Raw genomic sequence first — 13758 nt, 5'->3', positions numbered from 1 at the left:
ACTAAGTAGTTCCAGCGTTGACCGCTCGATAGCGCCGCTTACCCGCGCTAGAAAAAATCAGTCCGGGAACTTTCCGGACAAACTGTGTATATACGGCGGAAATGTATCGCATACGTCCCGATTATGAAAATACAAAACTGAAGACAATAACTTTCGAATCTCTTAAGTTGGCTTCTCTTCCAAGGATTTATCAATCGAACAATTTTCGCATCACTCGCATTTATTAAATTGTGTGTCGATTGCTATAAAAAGCAGACAAATTGTTTTACACAGCGTAATTGCATATTTGATTATTTCCCGCGATGAAGAATTTTTCTAAATTTATTTTGTATTAATTAATATTTTCAAGATTTTCCACATATAAAATATAATAAAATATCTATATAAGATATTATATAAATATATATCATAATATTGTTACGTCCTGACCCATGAATACGGAGCGCAACAGACAACCGTCGTTTTTGCGTAAGTCTCTGCACAACAGACACAGATGACCTTCTGTACGAGACTCGAGCGAGTTTACTTGCACTCACAAACAGGTCAACGGCACGCGCCGATATTACTTCGTCTAGTGGAGCCTCACTCGTCGGTTCCTTTTTAAGTCTAGAGCGTTAGCTTTAATAACTAAGGACGGGACCGTGCGATCAATTGAGGATGTGGGAATGAGAGGTGTTTTAATTAAATGTGTTGGTCTCTCATGCAAAATACATATTTATTCATAACGCAACATATTTATTACAATTTTAGTTTGCAGTGAGGATATGTATATGTATGTGTGATCGCGATGTTTACAAAGGATCGGCGCGTCATCACTCGGAGGCCGGAAGAGGCAAGATAGGTGTGTGTATGTAAGATGTGGATAGAATCTCACAAATGTGTGTAGGACCAATATGATTTTACAAACGTATTCGTGCGAGTGTGCTTCCGATTTGTGACATGATCCTTGTGGTAGGGAGATCAAGGGGAGATTTCTTAGATTGTGTAGCGAATGGGTAAAGGATATTAATGTAAGAAATTGCAGGTATGAAGATTTCTAGTTTTAGAGAATTAAAACGAGAATGAATATAAATATAAATAAATAAATAAATATATATATATATATTGTGACGGGCACTTCGCTCTTGGATCTTGTAGCGGAGGTGCCGCACACCTTCGGCACGTTTGTTTCCAAAAACACTAGATTTTACTCACCACATGCGATAGTTGGGCGCCAGGCATGGCTTTACACGCCGAATTCCAAAAATCTCGACTTAGACAAATGTTTTACGACAAATAACTTTAACGTGACGGTAACATCACTCGGCAGCTCAGTTTTATAACAATTACGGAGAGACGTGGGCTCAGGAGGCGGTGTTTAAATGAAAGCAGAGAAACTTGCTCGTTGATTGATGATTAAATTAAAATTTAATATTAACAACTTGTAATGAGTCTGGCCGATCGCCGGCCAGAATTATATCGGTAATACAGACAAAAGAAAGAAACAAAAAAACAATATGAAAAAATAAATAATTAGTCTTAAAGAGCCGTTCGCAAGATGTTGTGCGGAAAATATGTCTTATATGTGTGTACAAATATATAAGTAAATTCACGTTTTTTCACGTGTGTTTTTCGAATTGAAATTTCAATTCTTAAATTCATATAGGATGCTAGTTTTGCATCTCATATATGATAGACCCCGAATATCCCCCCTAATTAATTTAAAATATTGCGAAAAAAACTCTTCAGCCAGAAGTCGAACCTGGAATCTCCGGCTTTCCGGGCCGTCGCCTTCCCTGTTAGGCCGAGGCACTTGGAGTTTGTCTCGCAATACTTCGTACATCTATTAAGATGTTTCTGATACTGTATTAACCGCTTATTACGACAGCGTAGATTTTAACAATCAATATTAAATTGAGGAGACAAACTCCACTTACTTATATATGTATACACACATATAAGACATATTTTCCGCACAACATCCTGCGAACGGCTCTTTAAGACTAATTATTTATTTATTTATTAAGTTTAATAAACTTCATGAGCCTGAGGAGATCCTCAATTTAATATTGATTGTTAAAAAAAACAATACATACGGTAAAAGAGCGCATTAAAAATGTTACATAGATAGATAGATAACAGGGAGCGAGGGAGTTGTGAGACCCTATTGTCACCTAGATCTATAAGATCCTCTGCGACTCCCGCTAGTTGTTTATCGACCAAGCTGCTAAAGCTCGGCATTTGCTGCCAGGCTATACAGATGGCCGATTTTAATTATTTTCAGGTTCTCGGGCTCCACAAACATGGAGCCCAAGGATCTGAATCTCTTGAGTGCTAGAGACGGGCAGCGACACAATATGTGCACGCTGTCCTCCTTTTCCTCACCGCAGAATCTACAACTACTCCCCTCAACTAGGCCTAAGTTGAATATATGTGCCTTGAAGGCTCAATGCCCTGTGAGGAGACCGATACACAGTCTTTGTCTGTACTTACTCATTGTTAGTAGTTCCTTTGTCCTACCTGGCAATGGCTGAGTCATCAGGGCCTTAGCTTGGCGGCAGCTCTTCAGTATCTCTCAAAAGGTCCTGTGCTCCCTTTTCAGCCAGTCCTTGATATGGTTTTTCCCTGTTGCAAAGGGAACTCCAACTATCTGGCAGACTGGTTCCTCTAAGGTACCCAGTTTTGTCAGCCACTTCATTGCCTTGGATACCTTGGTGGCCAGGTACCCAGACTAGCGTGATGTTGTTTCGCTCGCCCAATCTGTTTAGAGCTTGCATACAGTCCCAAACTACTGATGATTCAGTGGTGGTCTTGGCAAGAGCTTCTATGGATGCTTTGCTATCCGTATAGATATTGATCCTCTTAGTTTTCGTCTCTCTTGAGAGTAGGAGTCTTGCACATTCCAGAATGGCCAAGACTTCCGTTTGAAAGACCGTGGCCAGTTTACCCAGAGAGAAAAACTTTCTGTGATTTGATCCTGGACAGTAAATGCCTGCTCCATAGCAGCCGTTTGCTCCAGATCCATTAGTGAACCATGCATAAGTGCCCGGCTGGATCTGAAGATTTCTGTTTTTCCAGCCCTGGTAGTCAAGTTTATGGAGAACGTCTTGTCCACTTAGCGTATTCTGGATATTCTGTCTTGCTTTAAGGTAAAGGGAGGTTTATGAAGAAATCCGAGTTTGGCAGCGCCAATGATAATCAATCTTAGAGGTGGAATGGTAGCGCAGAGCGCTACTTCCAGCGCTTCTGTTGGTGTTGTTCTCATAGTCCCTACCGCAGCCCTCAAGTAATTACCTTGTAGGCTTTTTAGTAGGTTCTTTGACTCCATCTTTTCCACTCTGGGTCACCAAACAACAGCAGCATATGTTAACCTCGGTACTATTTCCTGGTATTTCCTGGTAAAAATTATGGCCTTGGTCTTTGATGGATTAGCCCTAAGTCCTTTTAATTGACACCGGTCTTGCGTGATCTTAAGGGCTTTTTCCATAGTCTCCTTAAGTATTGAAAGAAAGTTGCCCCGCACTATAATGGCCACATCATCAGCGTAGCCAAACGCGAGGAAACCTGTCTTCTGTAATTTATATAAAAGTTCGTCCACGACCAAGCATTACAGCAGGGGGGATAAAATTCCTCCCTGCGGGCATTCTTTGGCGGGAAAACCATGCACGTTTGAATCCCCATGATTAGCAATCAGGGTTCTTCCTGTTAGCATGTGTAGGAAAATTAATTTAAATTTATTCAATAATAGCGACCTCTTACATCCGAAAGGGTTAACTCATTGCGATAGCTGTAAAAGTCGATAGTATTAATCGATTGTAATGACTCCTCGAGAGTCGAACAGGCAGCGCTGAAGCGACCAGCCGGTAACGCCGGTTAAGGCCATGTGGCAGAAGAGTGCCGTACCTCGTGTGAGAAGAGTTTTCCCTGTTGCTCTTTCTGAACGGTGCGCGCTAAACTCAATCTAATTAGTCTGTTCGATCGTTGATCGCGGTGACATTATTTTGTATAATTCTAAATAGTATTTGTAAGTGCGGTATAGTAAATAGTGATAATAGATCTTTTATTGTTTATTTCTTACATCTCCAGAAATATTACAGTTGCTTTTGTTCCCGTTCCACCGTTCCTACATTCAACGGTTTTCAGCCACTTTGACTAAAATAAATCATTCAGATCCTACACATGCTTTGTATCCAGTCTGCTAGTGCGGCTGGAATGTCGTGTCTGGTCATTGAATCCCCGATTACATCATATGAGGTGCTATCAAAAGCTCCTTCAATGTCCAGGAAGACGCCCAGGGCATATTCTTTTGCCTCCAATTGCTTCTCGACCCCGCTCACAAGGTGGTGCAAGGCAGTATCCGTGGATCTGCCCTCCCTGTAAGCATATTGGGAAGAGGCCAGTGGATGTGTAAGCAAAGGTCCGTTCTTAAAAAATCCGTCGATTAGCCTCTCCAACGTCTTAAGTACGAAGGAGGTAAGGCTGATCGGTCTGAAATCCTTGGTTGAAATATATCCATTTCTGCCAGGCTTGGGGATAAAGATCACTCTTGTACCACTCCAGGCCTGAGGAACATGTCTTAGGGCTATACTTGCTCTAAAGATTTTAGTAAGTGAACCGACTAGTACCCCCAGTCCCTCCTGAAGAAGGACGGGATAGATACCGTCTGGTCCAGGTGATTTATATGAATTAAAGGTCTTAATAGCTCATTCAACTCCTTTTGGATGGACAACCTCAGCTGCCAGACGCCACTCCCTGGGTTTATATACCCTAGGCTTCGGCCGGCGAGGTTGTATGTTATTGTCAAAATCTGAGAAATGGACTTCCATTAAATGTTTTAATGTGTCCGACGCCTCCTCAGTAACATTCCTCGTTGGAAGCTTAAGACAGCCCAGGTGGAGACGGTGATCTAAGCTGAGAATTCTGTGAAGCCTGGATGCCTCTGGGGTACTCTCAATGCATTCACAGAAGTGTTTCCAGCTTTTGTGCTTTGCTTTCTTGATTTCCTTGCTGTACTCTCGTTGAGAGCTTCTGAAAGCCTCCCAGTGTGCTGCAAGTCTAGTTCTTTTTGCCTTACTGAATTTCCTCCTCGTTTCCAATCTGAGCTTTTCAAGCTCTTTGTTCCACCAGTGGATCTTAGTCACCGGGCTCCTTGGTTTTGGTGGGCAGTTTAACTTGTAGGCATTTGCAATGGCGTTCTTTAAGAAGTCCGCCGCATTTTCCAAATTATTTTTGGTCCTGAAACTGGTTGGGGGCTCAACAAGCTGCGCCTGAAGATCAGCCCTAAAGCCCTCCCAGTTGGTTTTTTGTGGGTTACGAACCCAGCTGATTTGCGGTAGTTGCTGAAAAGTTAGGCGTATTTGTCTGTAATCAGAGCCAGAGGGCTCATTCGAGACCCTCCAGTCGTTCATCAAACCCGCCATCCTCTCCGTACAAACCGTGATATCAATGACTCTGTCTTCTGGAGTCCAGGAATGTCGGCTCGTTTCCTCTGTTAAGAATGGTTAGTCCTGTGCCCACTAGGAAGCCATGCAGACTCTCCCCCCGCGGGTTGATGTTTGCACTTCCCCATCCTACATGATGGGAGTTTGCATCACAACCCAGCAGGAGTTCAAGCCTCCTGGCCTTTGCATAGGCTACCAGGGCTTTTACTTCTTTCGGTGGTGGATCGTCCATGGAGTCGTAGGGCATATAGACTGACCCTATGAGTACCTCCATGTCCTCTTCTTCAGCCAGCTTTACTCTCACCTTGATGACTGTGAGGTCCTCGCTGCTGAGCTGTAGCAGAAAGATAGCATTTAGTCCTTTAACCACTATGCAAGATCTTACTCTTTTTTCCGAGTGTGCTTTGTATAAACAGCCACACCCACTCAGACCTTTTATTGCACTGTTTACAATCCAAGGTTTTTGGATTAGTGCAATACTTGTATGCATCACAGCCATGCTCCTGGTTAAGATAGCCGAGGCGCTTTTGCTGTGGTGCAAATTAATTTGGGTCATTTGGATGCCAGGAGGAGCCATTTTTAGGCAGTCTCAACATCCTCCGACGTCTTCTTCTTCTTAGTCGCCTCTCCGCGCTCCCGTCCCGCCACCTTAACGGCGGCTCGGCCGAGACTGAGAAAAGGCCTGAAGCCACAGTGCTTCAAGGCTTTCAGTGCCGAGTCGCCAGGCAGGAGAAGTGGGCGCTCAAGGCGTCCCTACTGTACGTCCCCTTATTGACGACCCATTCACTGGTTGCCAGCCCTGTGTTCTGTTGGTTGAAGAGCTTTAGAGCCTCCTCAACATCTATGTCAGGTTCCTCCACATGCACCACCACCCGGGTAGCTCACCGACCGGCAGCACACGCAGAGAAATTCCCCTGACTTTTGCCTCGGAAGAGTGGACCTTAAGCCACTCCGCCGACTCTTTATTGGCGCACACAACAATGAGTGCGCCATCCCTTTCCCAGGAACCGGTGAAGGTGGGGGCTTTGTCATTTTCGGACATGCCAAAAATAAGAGTCTTGATCAGTTTCTTGATCTCAACCACCTCATTGGTTCCTATTTTCTTGTCAGGGTAGCCTTCCAGTACGAGGGCCATCCTAACCAGTCCTATTGTCACCTGTGATTACGACCCCTCATTTTTGAGTCTCTTGCCCTGGCGATTTTCTAAGGGGCTGGGAGTAGTGTGCTCCGGCCTGGCGCGCTTTGCCGCGCCACCCCCAGCTCCACCTTTTGAGCAAGAGGCTGCGGGAATAGAGGGGGCCTTATTGCCCCCACTCTTCCTGGCTAGCATCTCTTTATTATAACGGCGCCTAGCGGTCTCGCTATATCTTATGCGGTATTTTGGGGCTTCTGAGCCCGCTCCCGCACTGCAAGATTCCCCTGGGCGTTTACCTCTAGAAGAGGCTTTGCCCTTGGAGACTGATTTGGGGGTGATTGTATTTTTATTAAACTCCATTTTGTTCCCACGAGAGCGGTCGCGCGGTCTCACCCAGCCAGAGCCGCGAGTGGCTGGGGCTTGGCTCCGTACTCCTGGATTTCGCCCGATATCCAGGAGGCACCGTTCACGACGCAACTCCCCTTGCGCCACCCAGCTCTCGGCACGGTCGCTCACACCTTAACTTGGGGGGTTCCTCTTAATTAGTCTCAGACGGGCCAATCCCTGAGCGGATGACCACCGCCCGCGACCTTAAGCCCCACCACCCGCTCCGGCGCGAGAGCCCACAGCCCCCGAGGACACCAGATGCTCACTTTCTGTGGTCAATTGTTGTCCCGTCAGATTACACTTCCATTGTGATGACACTACCAGGCAAACCCGCCAGCGTCCAGAGAGGAGCTGACGATCAATGCCCGGCCACGCCGTCACCAGCATGCTGGGAACAAAGTAACGTTCCGTGTAATTACTGCGAGGCGGCCAGACCACGTGCGCATCGAGCGCTCCGCGAGTCCCGAGCTCCCGCCTCGGAGCTACTACAAGGTGGGAACCCATTCGGGGGGGTCCGACCCTAACAATCCTTTAGTTTTTTCTCTCGCACACTGTTTAATCGGCAAATCACTCACTAGTCTACCAGAGAATGATTTCTCCTTTGTCCCAGGCAACCGTTTGTTTACCTGGCAGCACATAACAAAGGTACGGCAGAACTTTTGGGCACAATGGAGTCTCAAGTCCCTCAATGAACTTCAGGTTCGCAATAAATGGATCAAGGAAGAAACTAAACCAAAAATTAGCACAATCGTGCTTCTCAAAGAGAAAAACTTCTCTTCTATACTCAATAAGTGCTAGGTAAAATCGTAAAAACCTATCCAGGCAAAAACGGGACCGTGCGAACAATAACGGTGAAAACTGCAACCGAAGAATTCAAACGAGCGACAAAATATGTATGTCCGTTACATATCGAATCATAATTTGTTTCCGCAAAGGAGCAAACCACAAAATACAAACTAACATGTTACCATTGTAAACATTTTCTATGTAATACGTATAAACAGCTCAAAGTTGATCGGTACTCTCTCAACGAGGGGAGTATGTGATGTACAAGATGACACATAGATGGGCCCACTACTCTGCGCAATCGATTAATATTGTACTACGAAAAATGATGCGTTTCGTAGAATACATTCAATTCTCATGCAATTGGTGCGGATGGGCGCGCCCCGCCACCATCCGACGAACAAAAAACGACGTGAAACAACACAGTCGTTTGTAAGAAACGATCAACAAATAACCTATATCAAAAATTAATTACCTATATCAAAAATTAATTTTTTCGAGTCCTCGTAAGCGAAACATTGAGAGAGACCGAGTTCTGGTAAGCGAAACATTAAGACAGACCGAGTCCTCATAAACGAACATTGATAAAGGCCGAGTTCTCGTACAACAATACGAACATAATAAAATATCAGTGCTTTAATTTTGTTTGTATCGACAACCCCTGAAAATCACAAACATATGGCTTTGGCGATACAAGCGGTTATTGATAAAACAATGGGAGTTTTAAAAGCAACGCAAAAGCATTCGGTTCCCAGAGGAATTTTGTTTTGTTTAGTAAAACAATTAAAACTTAATTCAAATCTTTCAATTGAGATTATTGTAAATAATCGTCTGGGAAGAAAGCCAGTATTTTCTCTGGAAATAGAGTAGGCACTTGTTTGTAGAAACCTAACCTATGACAAAGAAAAAAGAATCTGAAATGTCCAATCAAATTCAAACATCAAAGAAAATTTTGACAAAGATAATGCAGAGTGTATGGTCTGCGGAAGATTATAGAGTTTAAGTAAGACTTCTGATAGAGATTGGATTCAATGTAATAAATGCAAAAATTGAAGTCACAAAAAATGTGTAAACTCTAATAATAAAAAAATATTTATTTGCACAAAATAAATAAATGATTTTTAAAGTTATTTGTATATTTATTATTAAAATATATGTTAATTAAATAAAAGTAGTTGTGTTACATCGTTATTTTTCTTCTTTCAAAGTGTAAATTCTACATAATATGCTATTCCATATTAGGCACATATAATGTCTGTTCGTTTTACCTGAACTGGCCGCTCTAGGTCAGAGTTTATCCTTCTTTTTCCAACGTAGAGTAAAGAAGATAAACTCTGACCTAGAGCGGCCAGTTCANGTAAAACGAACAGACATATAGTATTCCATAATAGGTACACCATGAACTTAACATGAGAAATAACGACTTCAAAGAAAACAATAGATATCTCTTAAACTGTTAAATTTAAACTTTTGCTTCCACGATTTGAAAGGGCACCATTTGAAATGTCCTAAAAATACATAGTATTTATGTTCTTATAAAAATTCGGCAAGTAGGTAAAACAGGTAATCAACAAAAAATATTCTATATTTGGGCAACTTACCCTACTATTTGGCATAAAAAAAAGTTTGAAAATTGAGGACCAAAAAATGGGCAAAAAAACAGGTCTTCTTGCCATCATTCTCTACAAAATCAATTGTTCTTCTTGTGAAGCTTTTTATGTAAGTCAAACGGGAAGACAATTGCGTACAAGATTGGCTAACGCAGTTTTTATTTAAAATAAATTATGAACAGCAATCAGCTGTTAGTAGACACCCCACACAAAACAAAAACTCTATTAGACATCTATTAGACGTCGACAGCTCCATGCGACGTTTAATAGATGTCTAATGAAAGTCTTGATGGATGGATGTCTGTGTGGGACTGTACCCAAATAGCACATGGACGTCCTTTGAAAATTCAAAGGATATCTTATACGGACGAAACAGATATCCTGTGGATATCCTATTTTAATCCCAGGATCTCTTCTGGATGTCCTAAGGAAGAGCAAATGAGCGCTCTTTTTAGTCCCTGAATTATCCTTAGGCTATTATATATATGTGGGACGTTCCAAGGATTCTTACAGGATATGTGTAGGACACCCCAAGAACTTTTACAGAATATAAAAACCATATCTTTTACATTAATATTTTTTGAAAAAAATTTGGTAATTGTTTAGAACTCTTACAGAAAAATAATAGAACAATTTTATTACTAAAATACTAGTATATTGGCAATAGTAATATAACTCAGCATTTCTGTAAGAAATATTTTTTATTCTTATTTCTTCTTGAAAGCCTGATACTGTTCGCTTTTCAGCTTATATACTCGAGAGAAGGGATCAACTCGGAAAAAATTCTAAGGTGTCGAATGGATTTGAACTCGTGATCTCTTTGTTCGCAGCTCCTGCACTCAGACTGCAAAGCTATTAGACTTAATTATTAAATTATCCTCTATTTCAGAAACATAAGTAAACTCTATCTCTATATTCAAAATTTCGACGATATTTAAAGAAGTAAATGAAAAAATACAATACTCTCTCTCTCTGGAATGTGAACGACGTTTTTTACAGAAAAATATTACTGGCTATCTTCGGCACAAATATCATCAGTAATTTTGTGCCAGTAATGTACTAGTATGGTAAAATTTTCTTATACAGAAAAGCAATAAAATTATTTTACAAAAATGATATAAAATCTGTCAAATAAATATATAATAAAGTTTAACAGATCTCGATCGTTCATGTTCAAAAAACGTCCAGAGAACGATAGAATGTCCTTTGAAAAATCAACATCTAATATAGATAATAGACAAAGTAGATATCTTTTAGACATCCAGTGGTTATCCAGAGGACATTTATATTTTTTATACTTATAACATAAAAATTCTAAATTACATTAAATTTTTTATATAATTAAAAATAATCATGTATGCATAGTAAATTTTCATAAAATACATTTATAATGATATCTTAAAATGTCCTGTAAATGTCCCGAGCCGTCTTGGATATTGTTAGGATAATCCTAAGAACGTCTTGTGCTATATAGGTAGTGACTTCGGTCACGATTTCCAGAGTGGGATAGTGTTGAAATTTTGGACTCTGAACAGTTTTACCACAAAAGATTAATCTCAGAGATGTTACATATTAAGATGCAAAAAGCAGAGGGATTAATATAAACTCTGAAAGATAGAGCTCCTTGACTCTATATACATCTCTTTACTAAAGAAGCTAAATTAGTCACATGTTGTTAATCACGTGACGTTTTCCTCTTCTCTTTTTTTTTTGAGATCTTGGTTCTGTTTTTCGGCTTTTGTACCTTGATACCTATCATATCTAGTTGTTATGTCAGACAGTTATGTTCGGTTCTGTTTTTCTGGTGTGTTGGCAATTGTAAGACTGGCGTTAATCTAATTAAGAGTTTGTTATTTATATTTTCTTATTCTTTTCTTGACATTTTTATTATATTATTATTTTTGACGGTTTTTAATTTCTGACTTTGTAATTTTTTATTTTATTTTTGACTATTTATTAATTATGTAAGTTATAATTAATTAAGTTTTGACCATTTATTAATTAAATTTATTAATTCATACAGACTAATTTATCATAAATTATTTATTTTTTTATTTAATTTATTTATTTTTATAGCCTCCGTATGCATACGCTTCACATTTCTATGTGTTGTTTATGACATAGATATTTGACTTTTTTTTGTTACCAGCATGCATTAACGGTTATTGTGCTGATTTGTCAGATATAAGTGTGTGTATGTGTACTTGTTTATTCTTAATATTTACTTTTATTATGTAACCTTATGACTAGTTATTCAAATTTCAGTTTTTCATTGATCATAATATTATTCTTTAATGTGGCTGAAAATGATCTAAACAAATAAATACAGATCGAAACGTCTTGTAACGACTGTGAGTTGAATTATCGTGTTTGATTCCACCGCTATCAGTCGACAATCGATTTTTGGGTTCTCTTTTTTAATTGTTTTAAAATTACAAAACCGTTTTTAACCATTTATTTACTGTACATACTATTAATACTTTTAATACATTATTTTAAATAGCAATTATATAAAAAGTTCCGATATAATAATCATACAATCATATCTCTAAATTATTTTTTGTCGCGCTTTCGGACGATCGTATCGCGAATATTAAGTGCAACTACCGTATTTTGCGCGAATGAACGACAGGTGCATTTTGATCACGTGTATCGGGTATATCTTTCGCGCTTTCTGACGTGAGCGTCCCAGCGGGAAGCAGGAAAATAAATAAATGACGAGCGATTCCCGCGGGTGGCTGCTAGCACCACGAGGCAAAGAGCAATTTCTGTGTAGATAGCGCGAGAATTATGGCCCCTCGCGAAGCGGGACGGAGGTTTAAGCCCTCCTCGGGTGTTCGCTGGCCTTACAACTCCGTAATTTTTACTCTCTGAGAAGTTAAGAGTAATTTACTGGCTTCCACGTTAGACGTTATTCGGTCCTCGAGAGCGAAGACGCGTCGTCGTGCTGCGCTGTGAACGTTTCGGTAGCTTCCGTTCTTGTTAATTGTCTTTCCTTGATGAACTTGATTTTCAACGGGCGAACAAGAACGGTGCTGTAAGATGGATGTCGGCAATATCACAACAAAGATAGCTATTCGTCCTCAGCTCTTAACGAGAACGTGTTTACCCGCGGCATGCGGTCGGTGAACTTGTGAAGGAATTAATGCAATAACCTAGTGCAGTTTGATAACAATGGCGAGTGATATAATGAGACGTTTAAATAGCCGAAGGTATTCAACGTAATACACATCATATATATATACGCAACACAAAGTGATACTATAGAAGATAAATTTCTTGAACACAAGCAATACGAGAAGAGTAATGCGACAAGATTAGTCTTTAATTAAAATTTTTTAATTAATTATTTAAATTTACTCTGCAAAATAGCATTTTCCATTGTACAGCACAAAATATAATTTTAGGATTTATGAAATAAGTTTCGTTCACGTTCTCGCACTTTCTATCAAACTTTATATCATCCACATTTTTCTTGCTTCTTTTTATTACGTAACGTTCAAAAATAATGATGCAATGTATTGCCGTTTCAGAGTTTATTGTTAAAACCTTGTCTTGACGTACATGTACGCGGGAAGATAACACGAGACTTTAAACCGCATATTCTTGAAGTTGCTCTTTATAAGGCTTTGCGAAAGCCCGAACAAGATAACACGGAAAGAGAAAGAAGACATAACTTGTATCTAACTTTATCCGTAGCGAAAATCGAGCAGCTGAAGAGAATATAAATAAGTGCATGAGAAGTGTTGCTATCCCAACACTTTTATCTAATTTTATAAAACTAATATCAAATATACGCCTCTCTCGTTCTATGTTGACGCGTTTTAAGAATTATAAGCTTCTTATTACAGTCAAATCTCGACAACTCGAACTTCTATAACTCGAAAACCTCTATAAGACGAAAATTTTGTTCATTCTCTTCTACTCCGCGAAAAGGAAAAAAGAACTTCAATAAGTCGAAACATCTACAATTCGAAGATTTTAGCTCTTCCCTTGAGATTCAAAGTATCGAGGTTCGACTGTAGTTATCTTACCTTTAAAAGAAAATTTCTATCACAAAAAAATTTCGATATATATACAAACCAGAGAGTATGATCTACGCACATTGAATTTCTCTCCGGTATTAATCTAACAAGGATTGAAAGAGAAAGAAAAGAAAAAAAACTCGGTGCCATTAATTCGGTTGGCTGAGATTTGGACATAGGCCTCGGGGATTCATTATGTATTAGGCGGGTCGACTTGGTTCTTCAGCCGATTAAAGTCAAAGCGATCATGAAAAGGCGCCGACTCAGCCATGAAAATCTTCGAACATAACTTTCTCCATATTAGTTTCAAATCTCCCGAGATAATACGATGTTGCGCACGAATGCAAATCGTAAGAAATATAATTCACGAAAAAATTTGCGGACACGTTTCTCCC

At 40.1% G+C, this 13758-nt stretch overlaps 1 protein-coding gene across 1 annotated transcript; it reads right to left on the bottom strand.

Annotated features, from left to right (window-relative positions):
• Positions 1-4145: 4145 nt before the first annotated feature.
• Positions 4146-5399, bottom strand: LOC109855434. The gene is made up of 2 exons (XM_020429683.1): positions 4746-5399; positions 4146-4541 (listed from the first exon to the last, which is right to left on the bottom strand). Exons 1-2 carry the CDS (start codon positions 5397-5399, stop codon positions 4146-4148), a joined length of 1050 nt encoding a protein of 349 aa, XP_020285272.1.
• Positions 5400-13758: the final 8359 nt, after the last annotated feature.

Source organism: Pseudomyrmex gracilis, unplaced genomic scaffold (genome assembly GCF_002006095.1).
Source record: "Pseudomyrmex gracilis isolate BER0280 unplaced genomic scaffold, ASM200609v1 scaffold_89, whole genome shotgun sequence".
In the NCBI taxonomy this organism is placed as follows: Eukaryota; Metazoa; Arthropoda; class Insecta; order Hymenoptera; family Formicidae; genus Pseudomyrmex; species Pseudomyrmex gracilis.
The sequence above is the reverse complement of the archived record's forward strand: the minus strand, read 5'-3'. Positions and strand labels throughout refer to the sequence as shown.

Bases quoted from the DNA above. Each gene is read 5' to 3' on its own strand.
- LOC109855434 (XM_020429683.1), bottom strand. From the start codon at position 5,399: ATGGCGGGTTTGATGAACGACTGGAGGGTCTCGAATGAGCCCTCTGGC. The intron at 4,542-4,745 runs GTATATAAACCC...CATGTTCCTCAG, and splicing joins CTCGCCGGCCGAAGCCTAGG to GCCTGGAGTGGTACAAGAGT.